Below are 19,104 nucleotides of genomic sequence, written 5' to 3' on the forward strand. Positions count from 1 at the left end.
CGACGGCGGCCCGGTGTGTTGGCGGCTGCGCCCCCGCCGGTGAGGGGGAGCGAGAGGGGGGTCCTGGTTCGGCCGCCCCCGCTTCTCCTGAGACCCCCCACTGCTCGCTCGGCGCTGCCGCTTCACTCCCCGCGGCGAGACCCCAGCGTGGGGTTTCTCCTTCCCCTCTTTGTCCGGCTCCTCCTGCCCCGCCACCGCCCGTACTATGCGGACCGCTCCGACCTGCGCAGCCATTTCACCCACAAACACACATTTAAATGGCCCGACCGCCCCCCCGTCCGCGTACCGCGCAAGCGCCGCCCGCGCACGGCCCGCTGGGCATTGGAGTCTCTCCCCCACTCTCCACTTCTCGGCCATTCTTCGTCCAGAGCCGAACATGGCCGGAAGCAGTACTTACCGGAGCTTCTCCGCAGGGCCCTCCAACCGAGCTCTATTGTAAAGCACTCTGGGCCGCGCAGAGCCTCACGGGAGCGGTAGTTCTCCGCGCCCCCGCCGTGTCGCTGGCTCCGTGAGCAGAGGAGCCGAAAGGGAGCGTGCGCCGAGTCACGCTTCGGGCTGCGACGCAACCGCTGCTGGGCGGAGAGTTTCCGCCAACCGCCTTAACAGCCGAAACAATGTTAATGGCTTTCAGTCTGTAGGCGCGTTCCCATTATCGTCTCCGTGTGCCCCTTCGTTATTTTACACGGAGGAGTTGGTCTCCATAGTTACTTTTCAATTTCCTATTCCTCTCATAACCTTTGTGAGGTACAAGAATCCCCGGCCTTTTACCCCTGGACAAACGATGAGATGCAGAGGAAAAAGGAACTTGGTAATATGTCAAATGAGGGCGATTTTGCTTTAAAATCGAACGGAGCTGCAAATCAGACATTTCAGAACCTCTTCCTGGCCACTGATTGCTATGGTTACAAGTATAGGCGCGACAAGGCAGGTGCAAGAACTGCCTGGGAGCCTGGTGAGCGCCGCCCACCTCGCCGTCGAGCCACATCCCCTCTAGTGCCTGGAAGTGTATAGAGTTCATCCATTATTTTGAATCCTTCCCTACAATTACGGGAAAATTCTAGATGGAAAAACATGTTTTGAAATTTCTTAATAAGATTTTTTTCAAATCGAAAGTATACGATTGCATAAATTTGAGAAGTGTGTCTACCAGACAACACTCCAGAAATCGTCACTACTCACCAAGGTTTCCGCCCAGAAATTTATTTACAATTTGATCGTCACTTTACATTTTACTGCCTATATCCAAAGATATTTGGAAATAATTGATTACAATAAAGTACTCAGATAAAATCTCTGTGGTTTGATGACACTAGTACCTGGAAAAGTACTCAACTCGATGAACACTATAAAGTTAGTTTAAAAACCAAAAAGTTTATTGAGCACCTCTTGTGTACATTACACTACAATAAACAGGTAATATTTCATCCAGTGTGTGCCTTCATTGGGATTCCTAATGAAAAATATTGAAGAACAAATGCTGCTTAAGTATTTCATTTTTTAGAAAGTTATGAACTCTTAAGTGAAGTCATTAGGATAAGTCAGAGGAATCCTTTGTAATAATTACCCACTAACTTGTTACATAAAATTAGATTTGAAAGATCAACTTTAAGATAAGGCAGATCCATATTCATATAGAAAAAAAATTTTAACTAGTAGTGCCTCTAGTTAGTTGGATATAAATTGTACATGTTTATACAGGACCTTTGAAATGAAAAAAAAAATGCCACCAAAAGATAGCTACTTTGTTGATTATTCTTCTAGATTTGGTAACTGAAAAACATTGGCTAAAAAGCTTGTCAGGAATGTGCTTGAACATCTTGTTATTTGATATATCCAAACGAAAAACTGATTACTGTCATTACATATATTTATTATTAATATTTTTTATTTTTTTTTTTTCTTGCAGTACGCAGGCCTCTCACTGTTGTGGCCTCTCCCGTTGAGGAGCACAGGCTCTGGACGCCAGCGGCCATGGCTCACGGGCCCAGCCGCTCCGCGGCATGTGGGATCTTCCCGGACCGGGGCACGAATCCCTGTCCCCTAGCATCGGCAGGTGGACTCTTAACCACTGCTCCACCAGGGAAGCCCTGTCATTACATATATATTGTATTCTCTTTAAGTATAACTTCTTTTTCTTACTACTCTTGTTTCCCACACTTGGAAAGATGTATCTCCATTTAGGCAAAAATAATTCCCAGGGAATAGTCATTGTCACAAGCAATAATTTTGTACTGTAACCACAAGGTAAGATTTTTCAAAACATTTTTTATGGTAACTTCTGACAATATAGACATTTAATTGAGATCCAATTTTTACAAATCTTTTAAAGTTTATATTTATGTAGGAAAGTAAAGTAGAATAAAAATAACTTCCAAAAATGAAAAGTAAGTCCATTGCAAAACTTTCTCATACAGCATTCTCTATACATAGCTTAAATGACAAACTCCTATTTGTGCTTTCAAACCCAGTGTAAATGAGATGAAAATGTAAAACTTCTGACATTTATTTGCATATTGCTTTTAAATGCTATTAACACATTACTGTATCTTCATGGAGATATTATGAATATACAGCACTTATTCTAGCTAGCAGTATTCTAGTAGTTTCATTTGCAGATTCACTTGCAGCTGATTTTCCAAAGTTGTGTTAAATATTCCAGGTTGATGGTGGGTTCCTTGGTCCTTTGGGTTTTGAAAAGCGATTTGCAAAACCTGGGAACAAAAATAAAATTGAATGAAAAAAGAAACTTTTCTTACACAGAAATGAACACTTGGATTTTTGAGTGTATTATAATATGTGCAAATACATGGATTTTTTTCTAAAAGGTTAGACAGCATCTTTGATCAATTTAGTAATTCTTTTGTAAAAGCATTCTAGTAATTATGTTAGTGCTTAAATGATAACAATAGAATACTAATAACATTTTAAATTTGTAGAACACTTACAAATTTAATAATGGTAATAATTAGCTGATTGTAATAGGCTTTGGTAATTCAGCATATAGTATTCTTTTTTCCCAGGTTTTTCGAAATATTATTGACATATGTTTGTTTACATGTGACATGTAAGTTTAAGGTATACAGCATGATGATTTGATACATGTATATATTGTGAAATGATTACCACATTAAGGTTAGTTAACACCTACATCCCCTCACATAATTGTCTACTAGTGTGTGTGGTGATTTTTTAAGATTTTTCTTTTCAATATAAGATTTTACTTTTAACAGCTTTCAAGTGTATAATACAGTACTGTTAATTACAGTTGCCATTCTGTACATTAGATCTCCAGAATTTATTCATCTCATAACTGGAAGTTTGTACCCTTTGACCAACATTTCCCCATTTCCCCCACCTCCCAGCCCCTGGCAACCACCATTCTACTCTGTATTTCTATGAGCTAAACTTCTTTAGATTCCACATGTAAGTGAGAACATATAGTATTTGTCTTTCTCTGTCTGATTTATTTCACTTAGGGTAGTTCCCCCAAGGTACATCCATGTTGTCACAAAAGGCAGGATTTCCTTCTTTTTTGTGAATGAATAATATTCATATATATATATATATATATATATATACACACAATCATATCCATAATAATTCAGATAGTAATGTATGTATATATAGAGTCAGCCCTCCCTATCCTCAGATTCTGCATCCACAGATTCCACATCTGCGGATTCAACCAACAGTGGGTCAAAAATATTCGAAAAAAATTTCCAAAAAGTTCCAAAAAGCAAAACTTGAATTTGCCACACATCAGCAACTATTTATATAGCATTTACATTATACTGGGTATTATAAGTAATCTAGAGATGATTTAGAGTAAACAGGAAGATGTAGGTAGGTTATATGCAAATACTAAGACATTTTATGTAAAGGACTTGAGCATCCTTCGATTTTAGTATCCACGGGGGTCCTGGGACCAATCCCCCTTAGGACTGGTACGACTCCACGAGGATTTTTCACTGTGCAGGGGGTTGCACCGCTAACCCCATGTGTTGTTCAAGGGTCAACCGTATACATACATCTCTCACATCTTTTCTATCCATTCATCTGTCAGTGGACCCATAGGTTGTTTCCATGAATTGGCTATTGTAAATAATGCTGGAATGAACATGGGGTGCAAATATCTCTTCTGAGATAATTTCATTTCCTTCAGATATATATTTGGAAGTGGGATTGCTGGATCATATAGTAGTTCTATCTTTAATTTTTTGAGGAACTTCCAGACCGTTTTCCATAGCGATTGTACCAATTTACATTTCCACCACAGTACACAAGGCTCCCCTTTCTCCATAGAATCACCAACACTTGTCTCTTGTCTTTTTTATAATGGCAATTCTAATAGGTATGATGTGATATCTCGTGGGTTTGGTTTGCATTTCCCTTATGATTACTGATGTCAAGCATCCTTTCATGTGCCTGTTGACCATTTATATACCTTCTCTGGAAAAATATCTATTCAACTCCTTTGCCCACTTTTTAAGCTGATTGTTGGGGTGGGTTGTTTAATAATATCCTTTATCTATGTCTTTTCACCCACCACCCATTTGTCAGAAAAACAAAAAAGGGGAATTTAAATTTCAGAAAAATAAGCGCTATTGCTTTAGAAAATTATTGTATTAAATTCAGTTGTACTTCTACTTTGACCCAGAAAGCCCTCAATTTACTCAGAGATTACGTTTGAAAAGATTAGAAAAAATAAATTATTAAACAATCCTGAAAAACTAATAATAAAACTAAGTGGTTAATTATTTTTATTTCTCTCTCTCCTCAAACACTCCCCTCCAGGCCCCCCCCACACACACACAAAGAAGGAGGATGAGGAAATTTTGCATAACCAATGAAGGCTATTTCTGGATGCCTTTGGAATATATGCAGGTTGATGACATAGGTTCTTAATCACTTTAGCAACATATGACTTTTCTTTGTTAGCGCTATATTTTCAAGGTACTCTTACACTTAGCAACTTTAATGGCTCAAATTGAGCAATGAAAGAATCGAAATACAAAGGGCAAACAGAGAATGGAAAACTCAAAGATGATTAATTTCATCATCTTATAAAAGTGTGTGAATTATATACCTTATAGAACTGATGAAAATGATCAGATATTTGTTAAAGCACCCAGCTCAATGCCTGGCACATAGTAACTACTCAAGTACTGCCTAAATCTGAAACACCAAAAACTATGCCAGAACTGGAAGACAAGGAGATTTGGGAAGAGGGAATGAAAAGAAGATAAAAACAAGAAATCCTCTAAAATTTATTAATAGTGGTGGTAAAAAAAAAAAAATTAGGGGGAGGGGGCACACAGCCTAGTTCCTGCACATTTCACTCCTCTGAGTGGTAAATAAGAAGATAGAAGGAAATATATTCCAGGTTCAATAGTTTCACACAATAGTCACAAAATTATCCATTCAGTCCAGATAGCTTGATTGTAACCAAAGTGGACTGAGAATAGAAGAACATAACACATAAGTACTAGGTATCTGAAATTTGAGGAATAGCTACATTCAGTGTTTTTCACTGATCAATACTCAATAGTTTAGAACAGTAGTGAGCTACCTTTTTTGCATGTAGGACAATTCAGGAAAAATAAAAATGTTTATAAACCACAAAATTTTTTCATTCACATTTAAGTACTTTTTGAGTAAAATACCCTTATAGTGCCTCTTTTATAAAAGAGAACCAATGAAAAAAATAAGTGCGTCTTTTTAAGTAGATAAAATGTTCAACTTTGAGAAGAAACAACATGGAGGCAGCTGTACAATATTTTATCCTCGTATTATTATCACAGACTGTTGTAAAGTTAGATGGGCCATGAGTTATTCAAGTGGCGTCTCTGACTGAGAGAAAAGAAGGAAGCCAGGAACATTCGTGTTCTAGGTAAAGTTTGGTGCTTTTTTCATAGGTTATATAATATTCTACATGAACTTTTTAACTAAATGACATTTATAACATTTTAAACCTTAGAGTTAATGTAATCCAAGTAAAAATTGTAAAGCCCAAGAAACAGATTCAGAGAGTCTAGTTGAATACTTTGCCATGGTGAGATAGGAACCATAACCCCAACTGTGGCAGAGATTGCTACCTGTCCAATAAAATTTTTCCTTGCTTCTTCTTCAGGAATAGAATAGTATATGGGAAACTGTCTGCCCAGCATTATTGCATTTCCCAGTGTCTTTTACAGTTTGGATATAGCTCATGTATAAGTTCTTTTCAAGGGAAAGTGAGCCGGCATAATGTTGCCTCTTCCAGGCCAGTGCCTTAAGACCAGAAAAGGAGGCCACACCTCTTCCACATTTTTCTCTCGTCTTCTTGCCACCTGCAATCTGAACGTGGCAGCAACAATTCTGATCATTCAGATAAGGACAATACCATAGAACAACAGTTCTCAGGATGTGGTCCCTGGGACCACTGGAGGTCCCCCAGACCTTTTCAGGGGGTCTGCTTTTTGGTTAATAATAATTTTTAGTAGTAATATCCTACATTATTTGCTATACTCCTTACAAAAATTATAGTATACATAATACTACCTTAAATAGTATCATGAATTTATGTTATATAGAATAATAGAATGCTTAATATAAAATTATTTTAAATTTATAGCTTATACGAAAGAGCAATTGGGCAAACAGTTCCTTTAAACTGTCAGAATTGTGCTTCAGTGCCTAATGTTGCATGAGTTACACAAGATTAGATAGCAGCATCTTCTGTTCTTTTCATCACACTTGTATATTTTTTATAACTTTGCTTAGATATGAACTAGAGTATTATGGCATTTCAGAATTTCTTCATTTGGCTTTCACATTCATTTACTACATGCCAACATGATCATTTGGTATCTAGTTTTATTTTCCATATATACTAGGCAATTCAGGCCTATGTAAGATGTAAGAGTTAGCTGAGGTCAAAACTAAAAAGATAAATGGCATGAAAAAGAATATAAACATAAGGACTTATACATGCAAACTTAAATCATATTAAAGTTGTATCTCTTATACTATAAATGAATAATTAAGATAAATATTTTTTTAATTCTGCTGGGAAGTAACACACATACCAAAATTCAAAAAGGAGCTGGAGTTATTTGACTGAACAGAGTCTGCAGGATTCTTTGATGGGGAAGAATTACAGATACCTAGAATCAAAAGAAAAAAATGTAAGGGAAATAATGGATACAGACTCAGACCACATAATTATTGAGATTACACATTTCCTCCAAATTAATTAATACTTCCAGATAAACATATCACTATCAAATGTAACAAAATATAGATGTTTACAAATGGGTTGACACTATAATTTTCTCATTTTTGTGTGCGTATTTTTTTTTTAAGTTTTCTTTTCTTTGCAAACAGATTGTTTGTATAATAATCCCAACACTAGAGAGAATCACCAAAGGATTCAGGAATACAATCCATTTTATTGTGAATCAACTTTTTCTGGGATTTACATTTTGGCTTTCAACTGCATCTTACTTTGCACTCTGATCGCTCTTAAGTACACTTTTAAATAATTTGTTCTCCACATTAGCTCAACCGTGGCAAGTCTGTGATTTTTCTTCCACCATCCTCTACGCCTGGAATACCTTTCTTAACTTTCCAGCCTACTTTTTTCCCATTATGGATGATTCTAGTTGGCCCCAAAAGCACTGTTATGTTGCTTTGTTTGCTATTTTAGCTACCTGTAGGCAGACTTAAAAATATATTTATCTTCCCAGCACCTTAATATATTCACGTATCGGTATCCGCCCAATTCTGAAAACAATCCAGTGAAAACATGGTCCATATTTTGCACAAGCACTGTCTAGCAGCAAAAAGGATAATTTCAGCTTGTATAAACTTTCTAAGAAACAGTACATAATTGGGGAGAAATTACTAAATATTCACCTTTTTTTTGTTCTCATCATTCTCAGAATGTAGTGTGAGGACTGCATATATGTTTGTACACACATACCTAATACTAAGATTCTAGAAAGACCTCCCCCTTCCTGGAGCTACTTGAGTATGAATCACTAGAGTAAATCATGAATTTCAATCAGATTCAGTTAAAATATATATTTATTGAATATCTACTATGTGGCAAGCATTGGGCTAGCCACTGATGATAGAGACATGGAAAACAAGTGGGTGAAGGTGAGAAAGTTCAGGAGATAGCAATCATCTCTATACTGCACATGAGCTGAGAGGTATATACATCCTTCAGAAAGAAAACAATTGTCCCAAAAGGGAATACTGGCTTTTTATAACTGGAAACAAAGATTTTGCATATATGTATAGTGAACTACTATTCTGCATCTAGCTTGTCACAGATACTTTTATGCTGTCTGCTCAGCATTAATTCCTTCTGATAATAGAACTTGAATTTTCCTTTAAGAAACCACCCCTCTCCAATGTTCAGCTGCCATGCTTCTCGTGGAGCTCATTCAACCCTTAGATGAAGGAGCTGACCTATGACTAGGGCTGTCAGTTGGTACTTTGCCATGGTCACACCAGTTGTTTAGGTCTGACCTCATTCCTTATTGGTCAGCATCCACATGTAACAATTGTTGAATGTTAGGTATGACACTATCCTCTTAATCCAAGCATTAAATATACTGGCAATAATTGGTTTAGGTTTAGCCAAGACAATCAGGCCCAATCAACACTAGTCATCAATCAGGCTGTTGCTTGAGCAACCAGGAAAGAGCTCATTTTTTTCATCATAAGCCTGAAATCACATGGTAAAAGCCTGCCTATGAGTGAGCTAACAGAGTGAAACAAAGGTAGGGGATATGGAATGAGATTTTACATCTTTAATCACATCATTTGAACTCTTGGTCATAAGCCGATAAATTCCCCTTTTCTGCTTAAGCTAGCTTAAGTTGGGTTTTCTGTCACTTGCAAATGAAGGATTTCCTAGCAGCTAAAGTTTCCCACCAAAAGTAGGCATCAGATGTCATAGCTGACAGCTTCAACTCTTGTCACCAGCAGCCAGAATGATCTTTTCAAAAGACAGATCATGTAACATCTCTGTCTAAAACTCTTCTGTGACTTCCCATTGGGTCATTAACATGACCCATAATGATCTAACTACCTCTCATCTCTACCATCTTTTGGACACACCTTACTCCTTTCTCCTCTTAATACCCTGCAGCTATGATGGCTTCCTTTGAGTGCCTACAACACACCAAATTCACACTGTTCTGTTCACCATCACATACCCAGTGCCTTGCAGAATGCCTGGCACATAGGAGGCACTCAACAAATATTCATTGAATGAATGAATGAAAGAAAGAGCTTGACACCAGGCTTAGATGCTAACTTAAAACAACAGGTGAAGAATCCTAATTTCGTTAAAAGTAGGACCAGTAAGGCATCCAGGCTAAAGGGAGAACATATAGAACTCAGGAGGCATGGACCATCTAGAAGGGGAAGAGAGCACATGCAAGTAAAGGCAGTCTAAAGCTTCAGGATCAATTTTGGGGGCCAGATTTTGTTCTTAATTTAAGGACAGAAGACCAGAGGGTGAAGGCAACTGAGAAATAGAAATTAGAAATAAGACTCAGAGTCTCAGACAGTCATACCATATCTCACATCTATGCCAACCTAAATCTACCTGAAGTTTCTGTATCTTTGTTTGATATCCCCAAGACAGGGTTGGAGCTAGAGAAAGAAAGTTTTTTGGGTTTGTTTTCCGCTTTTTTTTCAGAGAAAGAAAACTGTAGGGACTTCCCTGGTGGAGCAGTGGTTAAGAATCTGCCTGCCATTGCAGGGGACACGGGTTCCATCCCTGGTGCGGGAAGATCCCACATGCTGAGGAGCAACTAAGCCCGTGCGCCACAACTACTGAAGCCCACGCACCTAGAGCCTGTTCTCCGCAACAAGAGAAGCCACCACAATGAGAAGCCTGCGCACCGCAACCAAGAGTAGCCCCCGCTCGCCGCAACTAGAGAAAGCCCATATGCAGCAACGAAGACCCAACACCGCCAAAAATAAATAAATAATTTGAAAAAAAAAAGAAAACTGGGTGTTTCATGCTTATGATCAAAGCTGATCAAATCAATCTTTGGCTAGCTATTCAAGTCACTCATTTCTTTGCTTTTAGCTGTTTTATTTCTTATGTTATATACTATAATTTCTTCTCACAGTGTTTAAATTTTCTTTTGACTGACTTTAGAGGAAAGAGTATATTTTCCAGTCATGCTTTAGCCCATCATAGGTAAGAAATCAGTTCACTTCAGAGATAAGGTGTGGTGGCAATGAAAGCAGGCTAGCACAAGTTTATGGACAGGGAGATAGAGTGAAAAGAGCAAGATTCAGCTATAAACCTTCTTACTTAGATTATACCTTAAATCAAGTTTTCTCAGTGCTCTTTGTTCCTCCCTACAATACCAGTATAGTACCAAATAGCTGTACATTGGGTTAACCCAATGGATCAAATTTGTAAAAAATATACCACCACGTTTTATATACTTTGTAGCTGTAAATAGGATTTCTAAGATAATCAGTTTCCCACAGTTTCAGGAGTCTGGGTTTTGTTTTCATTACAATATAGGAAAAACAGTAAGCAACAGACTTTAATTGCTAATAATACTTGGTAAAAATGGAAATGTGTCAATACTTTGCTTATTTCATTAAATCAACACATTTGTTTCACAATATGCTTTGCTATGACTACTTTCAAAGAAAGTACATCTGAGGTTAGACTGCTGGGAATTTTAAATAACACACTTGTATGACAGCATCTTAGCATGGGTAGAAAGTGCCAAACATCATACTATTATTCCTGTGTATCAAACAGAAACTTTCTTTCCCCTTACTCCCTACCTAGTATTAGCATTGTGGAACCTAGCAGAGTACAAGGCCTAGGGGTGATTGTTCTGATACATAGGACAGTAACAAGGTTCTGTTTAGGAATAATATTGTTCATTTTTTCTGAGTGGTTATATAAGGAAAAATTACATAATATTGAAAGTGGTATGTGTATTCTAAAAATAAGTAAAAGAAACTTACTCTTTTTCATGTTTCGCAAAATTTTCAAACTCTACAGAATGAAGAAAAGGAAAAAGTGAGTTTTTTCCCTGTGAAATCCAAAATACTTTAATCAACTAGAAATATAGATTTCAGTCAAAAGGATTAATTTCTTTAAAAATGGATATCAAATGTACAAAATTATTTTTCTATCTTGCCATTTGTTAATTCAGTGCAAAGTCTCCACTTGATCTTATCTTGCTACATTTTCCACCCATATAAGAATCACACTATTTATTTAGAAATAGTGCTATTGTTGTGTCAGGGGGAAAGATGGAGTTCCTACTTGTCTTCTTTACTAGGCGACCATTCCAGGACCCACAATGGCTTCTGAAGATAGCTGAGACACATTGCCATTCCCATTCAGGCCAAAAAATTTTGCCAGTCATTTTCTGTACTCAGTTTACTGAGGTTCACTTCATACTGTTAACCATGCTACTTTCTTCTCCCTCTTTCAGCAAGCCCATGTCTTCTGCCTCCTTTATGGTGAATTCTCTAACTTAACCTCTTCTAGGAATCTACCCAGATTTCTTCTTTTCTTCACATTTCCTCAGGGTGTATGTTTTCAGTTTGTTCCACAGTATTTTACTTTTTGATAATTTTCACGTTGTTTCTTATATAGGCATTCTAGTAGATCAACTGTACTCTTCTCAAGGACATTTAGATGTCCTTTATGACATTTCTATTTTCCTAATACTTAGAAATGTAATCTTCTATATAATAGATATTTAATAAATTTTTTTCGAAAAATTTTATTTAGTTTTTAAATATAGATTATTTATAATTCAAAATATCCTAGTAAAAATGCTCCCATCTTTGTTCTCCATCTACCTAGTTTCTGACCCTCCCCCTGCAGGTAACCATTGTTGTTAGTTTTTATGTATCCTTCCAAAGTTACTTATGAATATATAATATAAATATAGATCATATTTTCACCCTTTTAAGCAAAAGTTAATAAAATATATAAAAGTATATTGAGAGAGTCCTCATTCTTTTTTTAGCTGCAGAGAATTCCATTTTATGCATATACCATGATTTATGATTTATTTAATCAGTTCCCCTAATGATTAACATTTATGTTCCCAATTGTCTACCCTTATAAATAATGGTATAATGAATAACCTGGTACACATTTCATTTCATGTATGAGCAAGCATATTTGTGGGATAAAGTCCTAAATGTGGAATTGTTGGGTCAAAGGATATATGCATTGGTAATTTTGATAGGTATTGCTAAATTGTCCTCCATAGAAGTTATACCACTTACATTCCCACCAAGAGTGCAAGAGTGTGCTTATTTTCCCATAGCCTGCCTAACAGAGAATGTAGTCAGACTTTGGAATTTGCCCTCTGAAACATGAAACACAGTATGTGACTGTGGTTTTAATTCGTATTTCTTTTATTATGAGTGAGGTTGAACATATCAAATGTTTAAAGGTCAGATCAAGCACATTTACTTATCTTTGAATTATCAGATCATGTATTTTTGCTCACTTTTCTTTTAGGGTTATTATTTTCTATGAATTGCTGAAGAAATATATAATATTAAAGAAATATAGTCCTTTGACTATGATGCCAGTTGCAGATATTTTTTTCTCCAATTTGTTCTTTGTCTTTTGATTTTTAAGGTGATTTTTTTGTTGTTGTTTTACCATGCAGAAATTTTCTGTTTTATTTAGTTAAATTTATAAATCTCCCTTCTTATGGCTTCTGGATTTTGAATCATAGTTGTAAAGATCATTCCCACTCCCAGGTTGTAAAGTAATCTTTCCAGGTTTTTTTAGTACTTTGATGGGTTGTTTTTTTGTTTTTTAGCATTTAAATCTTTTATCCAACTAGAATATATCCTGGTATAGCTGTGAGGTATGGATCCTACCTTTTTATCCCTCTAGGTTGTTATCCAGTTGAACCAACAACAGTGATTAAAACATCCATCTTTATTCCCTGACTTGAAAGCTTCCCTTCATCATATACTAAATTCCTATACATTTTTGGGTCTATTTCTGAAGTTTTTCTTCTGCTCTGTTAGTGTGTGTTTCTTTTCATACACGAATATCATACCATTTTAATTATTGAGGCTTTACGATGTTTTAATATCTGATAAAGCTACCCTTCTTTCATTGCTTTTACTTTTTTTTTTTTTTTTTTTTGGTTTACTCACTATTCTTGCTCTTTTTTCCCCCCACATGAACTTTGGAATCAATTTGTCTAGTTTCAGGGAAAAAAGTTGTTAGTTTTATTGGGCGTGCTTTAAGTTGTTGGGTTTTTAAAAATTTTTGGTTTCCCTCCATTAATTTTGATCGTTGTGAGACCAACAGTGAATATCAGTGAAAATATTTAGTCTAATTTTTCATCTTAATGCTGGTGGCCTGGGGTTGGAGTGGCAGGGGTAGGGACACTTTCAGTAATGGAAAGCCTCTGGCATATTTCCATAAACTCCTGTCTTCTTTACCTTACTCCTTGTGAAACATTTTCCAGGAGTCTTCAATGTCTGTTTTGAAGATGTTGAATTTTCCATGGTGTTAGGACAGCTAGTAGAATAAGTCTCTATAGGTTGAGCCTGTATACCTAAAAAAAAACGTGTTTTGTTGCATAGCTTCTTAAGCCTTCAGATTGTATACAGGTATATATTCAGTAATTCTTAGCCAGACTTTTTTATGCATTATTTCTATGCATTTTGCAATGCATTATGGGATTTTAAAATGTATTATTTTTATCTTATTTAATCATTCTTTGTACCTTTTCCATTTAGATCCTATTTTATTGTTAACCTTTAATGGTCTCATTTTTATAACTTTTTTGAGAGAGAGCACTGACACTTACAATCTTCATCAGCAACAAGGAAGGACTCTAAGGTTCTTTCTGGCAGTGGAGGTGGCAGGGAAGAAGAAAGATCTTGGAGTCTATCTATGAAAAGAGTATACAACAAAGCAAAAAAAAAAAAAATTCATCAATTAAAAGTCCTAAGTCAAGATTCCTTTTTGAGGCAAATATCATATGATATTGCTTATACATGGAATCTAAAAAATGGTACAAATCAACTTATTCACAAAACACAGAATCACAGATGTAGAAAACAAATTTATGGTCACCAAAGGGGAAGTGGGGAGAGGAATAAATTGGGAGACTGGGATTGACATATACACATTACTATATATAGAATAGATAACTAATAAGGACCTACTGTATAGCACAGGGAACTCTACTCAACACTCTATAATGGCCTATATGGGAAAAGAATCTAAAAAAGAGTGGATATATGTATATGTATAACTGAATCACTTTGCTGTATACCTGAAACTAACACAACATTGTAAATCAACTATACTCCAATAAAAATTATTTTAAAAAATCCCTTTTTGGTTTTGTATAACTTTTCCAATTTTTCAATATTAACCTACAGCAGCCAAATAAAAAATTATCTGAACATTGACTGGAGCTTCAAGAACTTTGTTATCCTAGCTCTTTCACCAATGAGCCTATGCTTCATCACAAACTTGTAGCTCACTTACAAAAGTATTCTTCAAAAGAAATTGAACCTGAATTTAGTCAAGCTTCTAATCTTACTGCAATTTTGCAGAGAATCCTGGAGATAGAGGAACATGTTAAATAAAACCGTGAGGATACAAACAGCCAAATCCAGAATATTAGCAATCTTAAGGACAAATGGCCCATTCCCTCAACAAATAAATGGCATGAGAAAACATAAAAAGAAGAACTGTTACAAACTTTAAAAGGCTTAAGAAACATATAAACCAAAGGCAATGTGCAGACTTTGTTTGAATCCAGCTTCACATAAACCAACTGTAAAAAGACATGTTTGAGACAGTTTGAGAAAATTGAACAAAGTCTGGATATTAGATAATATTAAGGAATTATTATTAATTTTATTAGTGTGGTTACTTTTATTATGGTAGATTTAAACTGTGTGTTTGAAAATTTCCATGATAAAGAATTTTAAATAATGGAGCTATTTTCCAACAATGTAAGTCCTAGAGACACAAATGGTGTTCTATTGCTGTATGCTTCTCATTATACAGTGCTAAGTATAATTATATACTTTATTAATGTCTTTTATTTTTTTTAATTTTTTTGCCACACTGTGTGGCAGGTGGGATCTTAGTTCCCTGACCAGGAATCGAACCCGCACCCCCTGCATTGGAAGCGCAGAGTTGTAACCACTGGACTGCCAGAGAAGTCCCTATTACTGTCTTTTGAAAATGAGCATGTGGTTAAGTGCTAGAGTTTTATGTGTCTTTGGTCATTGGGTTTTTCACGTCTTAGGACTTACCTATAAAGCAAGTTCTCTTGTTTATTCCTTATATGCTGGGTAATATGCAAAAATTAAGTGCAATACTTATTTCCATCACCTAATACAATAACTGGCATATAGTAGGCATTTGATAAATATTTGATAACTACTCTGAAGTAGCTTATCACCTTCCCGCTTTGATTTTAGGAAATATTATGAGACTATAACTTTCAGGTAGCGATATCCTGCCAAATACCTTCCCCAAACACCATTTTCATCTTAATACTCCCCTGACGAAGAACCTACAATGTTTATTACTTACTGAATTAAATTTAAATTCTTCTGCCAAGCTTCGTATGTGATAAAATACACGTAACAAAATTTGCCGTTAATGACATTTAGTACATTCACAGTGATGTGCAATCATCACCACAATCTAGTTCCAAAATTTTAATTGTCCTGAAAAGAAACTCCACACTCATTTAGCAGTCTCTCCCCATTCCCTCCAGATTAGATTGGCAACCACAAATCTGCTTTCTCTATACATAGATTTGTCTGTTGTGGATATTTCATCTGCCTAGCTTTTAAGTCCTTTGGAATTCTCCCACATTTTATCTATCCAAATTTATTTCCCATATTTCCCTATAATTGAACCTCTGTTGCAATTAAATTAACCTACTTACCATTTCTCTGTACCCATCATGCTTATTTTTACCTTTGAGTCACTGTTACTCTGATCCCTGCTCCTGGAATTCCCTCTTTTTTCCTCTATCCATATTCTTAAATTTCTTTCACCTCCTCAAGCCTTTCCTAACCACTCCAGTGATACCTTTCTTTATTCCAGATTCCTGGTGGTGATAATCAGTGCCACATAGATTATCACTTAATGGTTCCAAGTGAGTGTTAATTTTGTCTACCCAATTTGAATACGTATATAATCATTAAGCAGCGCCCTTTCTTAAATATCCTGCCTATTCTAACACTGTATAAGGCACACGGAACTTGCTTAGGAAATGTTCATTTAATAATTACCTAATAAAAATTATAATAGGTAACATTTAATGAGAGCTTATTATTTGACAACCACTGTGCTAAAAGCTTTATATGCTTTATCTCACTAGATCCTCACAAAAATCCTCTTAGAAGGGGAGTTCTATTATCCTCATTTTATAAGTGAGAAAAATCGATAAAGTATATAATGTAACCAAGGTCATAGATTTTGATAACTATTGGTAGGCTGGGGATTTGAATGAAAGTCTACCTGACACCAAAGCTCATGCTTTTTAACCTCTATGTTATACTGCTTATTTACGTATTTAAGCAATATGTTAATATGAATAAATGTGTTAAGGGCAACTACTACCTGTTACAATGTATGTAAAGTACCTATCAGTGTTCAAAGGATGTTTGCTGTTGATGTTGTTATTCAATGTATAAAACAAGCAAGAAAGTACTAGAGAAGCAGTGGCAAGTTAAAGACCTAAGTGACCAGAAATAACTTTTTAGAATCACACTGTTAACAATGATAAAACCAGTAAAATGGAACTGCTGCAAAGTTTTAAGAGATTGTATCCAAAATAGTTTGGGCTTTTTTTGTTTTGTTTTGTTTTTTAGGGCTATATATCAAGGAGCAGAATTCTAAAATCCTGTCTTCCTTTTGCCCTTGACAAAACAAAACTACTAGCCTAGGAAAACCAGAAATAAATCAATAAATAGTGGAAGCTATTATGGAAACCATGCCATCTCCTGAGGTGAATTACGCTAAACTTAATGAGCCATTCTTGCAGTACAAATTCTTAGGGCTAAATGTCATCTAAAGCCAAAGAAAATTTTTTACCTGATTTGGGACTCTGGGGTTTTACACTCTGAAAAAGAAAGAAAGTCAAAGTGAAAGAAGATGTATAGAAATCTATAAACTCAAAGCAATAAATAGCATTTTAAAATTACATTTCATATACCAATAGAGATAGTTATGAAATGTTGACCCTATTTTTCCTAATTTATAAAGTTCAGCAACTGTGAAGAATCATCCACTCCTACAGTGATTTGTATATGTCATGAATATTGGTCCTAAATTGATCCTTTTTATAGTTATTTCCTTCCTACTCAGAACATTTCCCTGAAAATTTAATTCCAGGTAAGTTTGTTGCCACTGAAATTACTTCATGACCCTGAAAAAGTAGTGATTGTTCTTTACTCTGGGAGTTGTTAAGATAAAGACCATTAGCAATAATAGTAACAGTTACTAGCTCATTAAAAGTGTAATTTAAGGGCTTCCCTGGTAGCGCAGTGGTTACGAATCCACCTATCAATGCAGAGGACATGGGTTTGAGCCCTTGTCCGGGAAGATCCCACATGACACGGAGCAACTAAGCCCGTGTGGCACAACTACTGAGCCTGTGCTCTAGAGCTTGCGAGCCACAACTACTGAGCCCGGGCGCCTAGAGCCCATGCCCTGCAACAAGAGAAGCCACTGCAATGAGAAGCCCATGCACCACAACAAAGAGTAGGCTTCGCTCGCCGCACCTAGAAGAAGCCCGCATGCAGCAACAAAGACCCAACACAGCTAAAGATAAATAAATAAAATAAATTTTTAAAAGAAGTGTAATTTAAAAGGCAGAGAATATTTGCCCACCAGCACTGCAATTGTAAGTGTGTTTAAATGTTTTAGTTAATTACTTTTCTGATCTCTGAAATTTTAAGATAGTTGGTTCATAGAATTATATACTAATGAATAACAGATTGTTAAAGGTATAGGTTTTTCTTCTAGAAGCAGGGAACATTATTCCAAAAGGTTTATCTTAAATAATATAGACATCTGTTATTTTTTTTTAAAAACTACTCTCTGTGTTATCACAGCTCACAAGAAACAGCCTACCAGATGACTGCTATGAACAAGCAATCTACTTATGAAACAATTATTTTTGCCTTAACTGTCCTTAAAGAATAAAGTCAAATGTTTCTTCTTTAACTGTCTTCCTTGATCACTTCCAACCTGAAGGGATCTCTCACAGTTTCAAAGTTCTTATCTTCCATATGGCACTGATTATATTTGCCTTGTTATAATAAATACAGACAAAAATAAAGACTTGTGTACACATGCTATATCCCCATTACTGAACTATAAGTTTCTTAACGGCAACCATTGTGTCTTATACATCTTTTTATCCCCCACATCCTCTAGCACATTGTTTTATAAATAGTATCTGCTTAGGATTTACTAAGTGATACATGTTTAAAATAAAAGGAAGGGACTTCCCTGGTGGCACAGTGGTAAAGAATCCACCTGCCAGTGCAGGAGACATGAGTTCGAGCCCTGGTCTAGGAAGATCCCACATGCCGCGGAGCAACTAAGCCCGTGCTCCACAACTACTGAGCCTGCACTCTAGAGGCCGTAAGCCACAACTGCTGAGCATGAGTGCCACAACTACTGAAGCCCATGTGCCTAGACCCCACGCTCTGCAACAAGAGAAGCCACTGCAATGAGAAGCCCGCGCACCGGCACAAAGAGTAGCCCCCGCTCACCGCAGCTAGAGAAAAGCCTGCGCGCAGCAACGAAGACCCATTGCAGCCAAAAATAAATAAATAAGTAAATTTATGAAGAAAAAATATATATATATATAAGGAATAGGACTATAGTCTGTTGAATCCAAGTGAGTAGAATCAGAAAAAAGTTATCGACCTTGTTGGTCTAAGTCTTACCAAATCATCAAATTTCTTTGATTCAGATGTTCTACTACATTCTAGTGATGTTCCAATTTTTACCTTCACAGCTGAAGTTAAAGATTTGGGAATATCCAGGGGGAATTCTCCTGTACAAAAAGTAAATGTGTT

The 19,104-nt window shown here is 36.2% G+C and overlaps 2 protein-coding genes across 4 annotated transcripts in view; both read right to left on the minus strand.

Moving 5' to 3' along the window:
• The window catches only part of RSBN1 (round spermatid basic protein 1), a 39,894-nt gene extending 39,516 nt beyond the window's left edge, over positions 1 to 378 (minus strand). Inside the window, exon 1 of the mRNA XM_007462470.1 lies at positions 35 to 378. Within this exon, the coding sequence (XP_007462532.1) occupies positions 35 to 378 (344 nt within the window). The remainder of the gene's footprint in view (positions 1 to 34) is intronic.
• A 2,232-nt stretch (positions 379 to 2,610) lies between these two features.
• Positions 2,611 to 19,104, minus strand: part of PTPN22 (protein tyrosine phosphatase non-receptor type 22) — a 50,175-nt gene continuing 33,681 nt past the window's right edge. For 2 of the 3 annotated variants that reach the window (XM_007462473.1, XM_007462471.1), the window contains 7 exons: positions 18,953 to 19,082; positions 17,108 to 17,133; positions 13,842 to 13,925; positions 13,471 to 13,586; positions 11,002 to 11,032; positions 7,068 to 7,145; positions 2,647 to 2,711 (listed from right to left, as the gene is read on the minus strand). In XM_007462473.1, the coding sequence (XP_007462535.1) occupies positions 2,647 to 2,711; positions 7,068 to 7,145; positions 11,002 to 11,032; positions 13,471 to 13,586; positions 13,842 to 13,925; positions 17,108 to 17,133; positions 18,953 to 19,082 (530 nt within the window). Of the gene's footprint in view, positions 2,712 to 7,067; positions 7,146 to 11,001; positions 11,033 to 13,470; positions 13,587 to 13,841; positions 13,926 to 17,107; positions 17,136 to 18,952; positions 19,083 to 19,104 lie in introns of all 3 variants that reach the window. The other variant, XM_007462472.1, reaches the window with a different exon arrangement.

Source organism: Lipotes vexillifer, unplaced genomic scaffold (genome assembly GCF_000442215.2).
Source record: "Lipotes vexillifer unplaced genomic scaffold, Lipotes_vexillifer_v1.1 scaffold1029, whole genome shotgun sequence".
NCBI classification, from domain to species: Eukaryota; Metazoa; Chordata; class Mammalia; order Artiodactyla; family Lipotidae; genus Lipotes; species Lipotes vexillifer.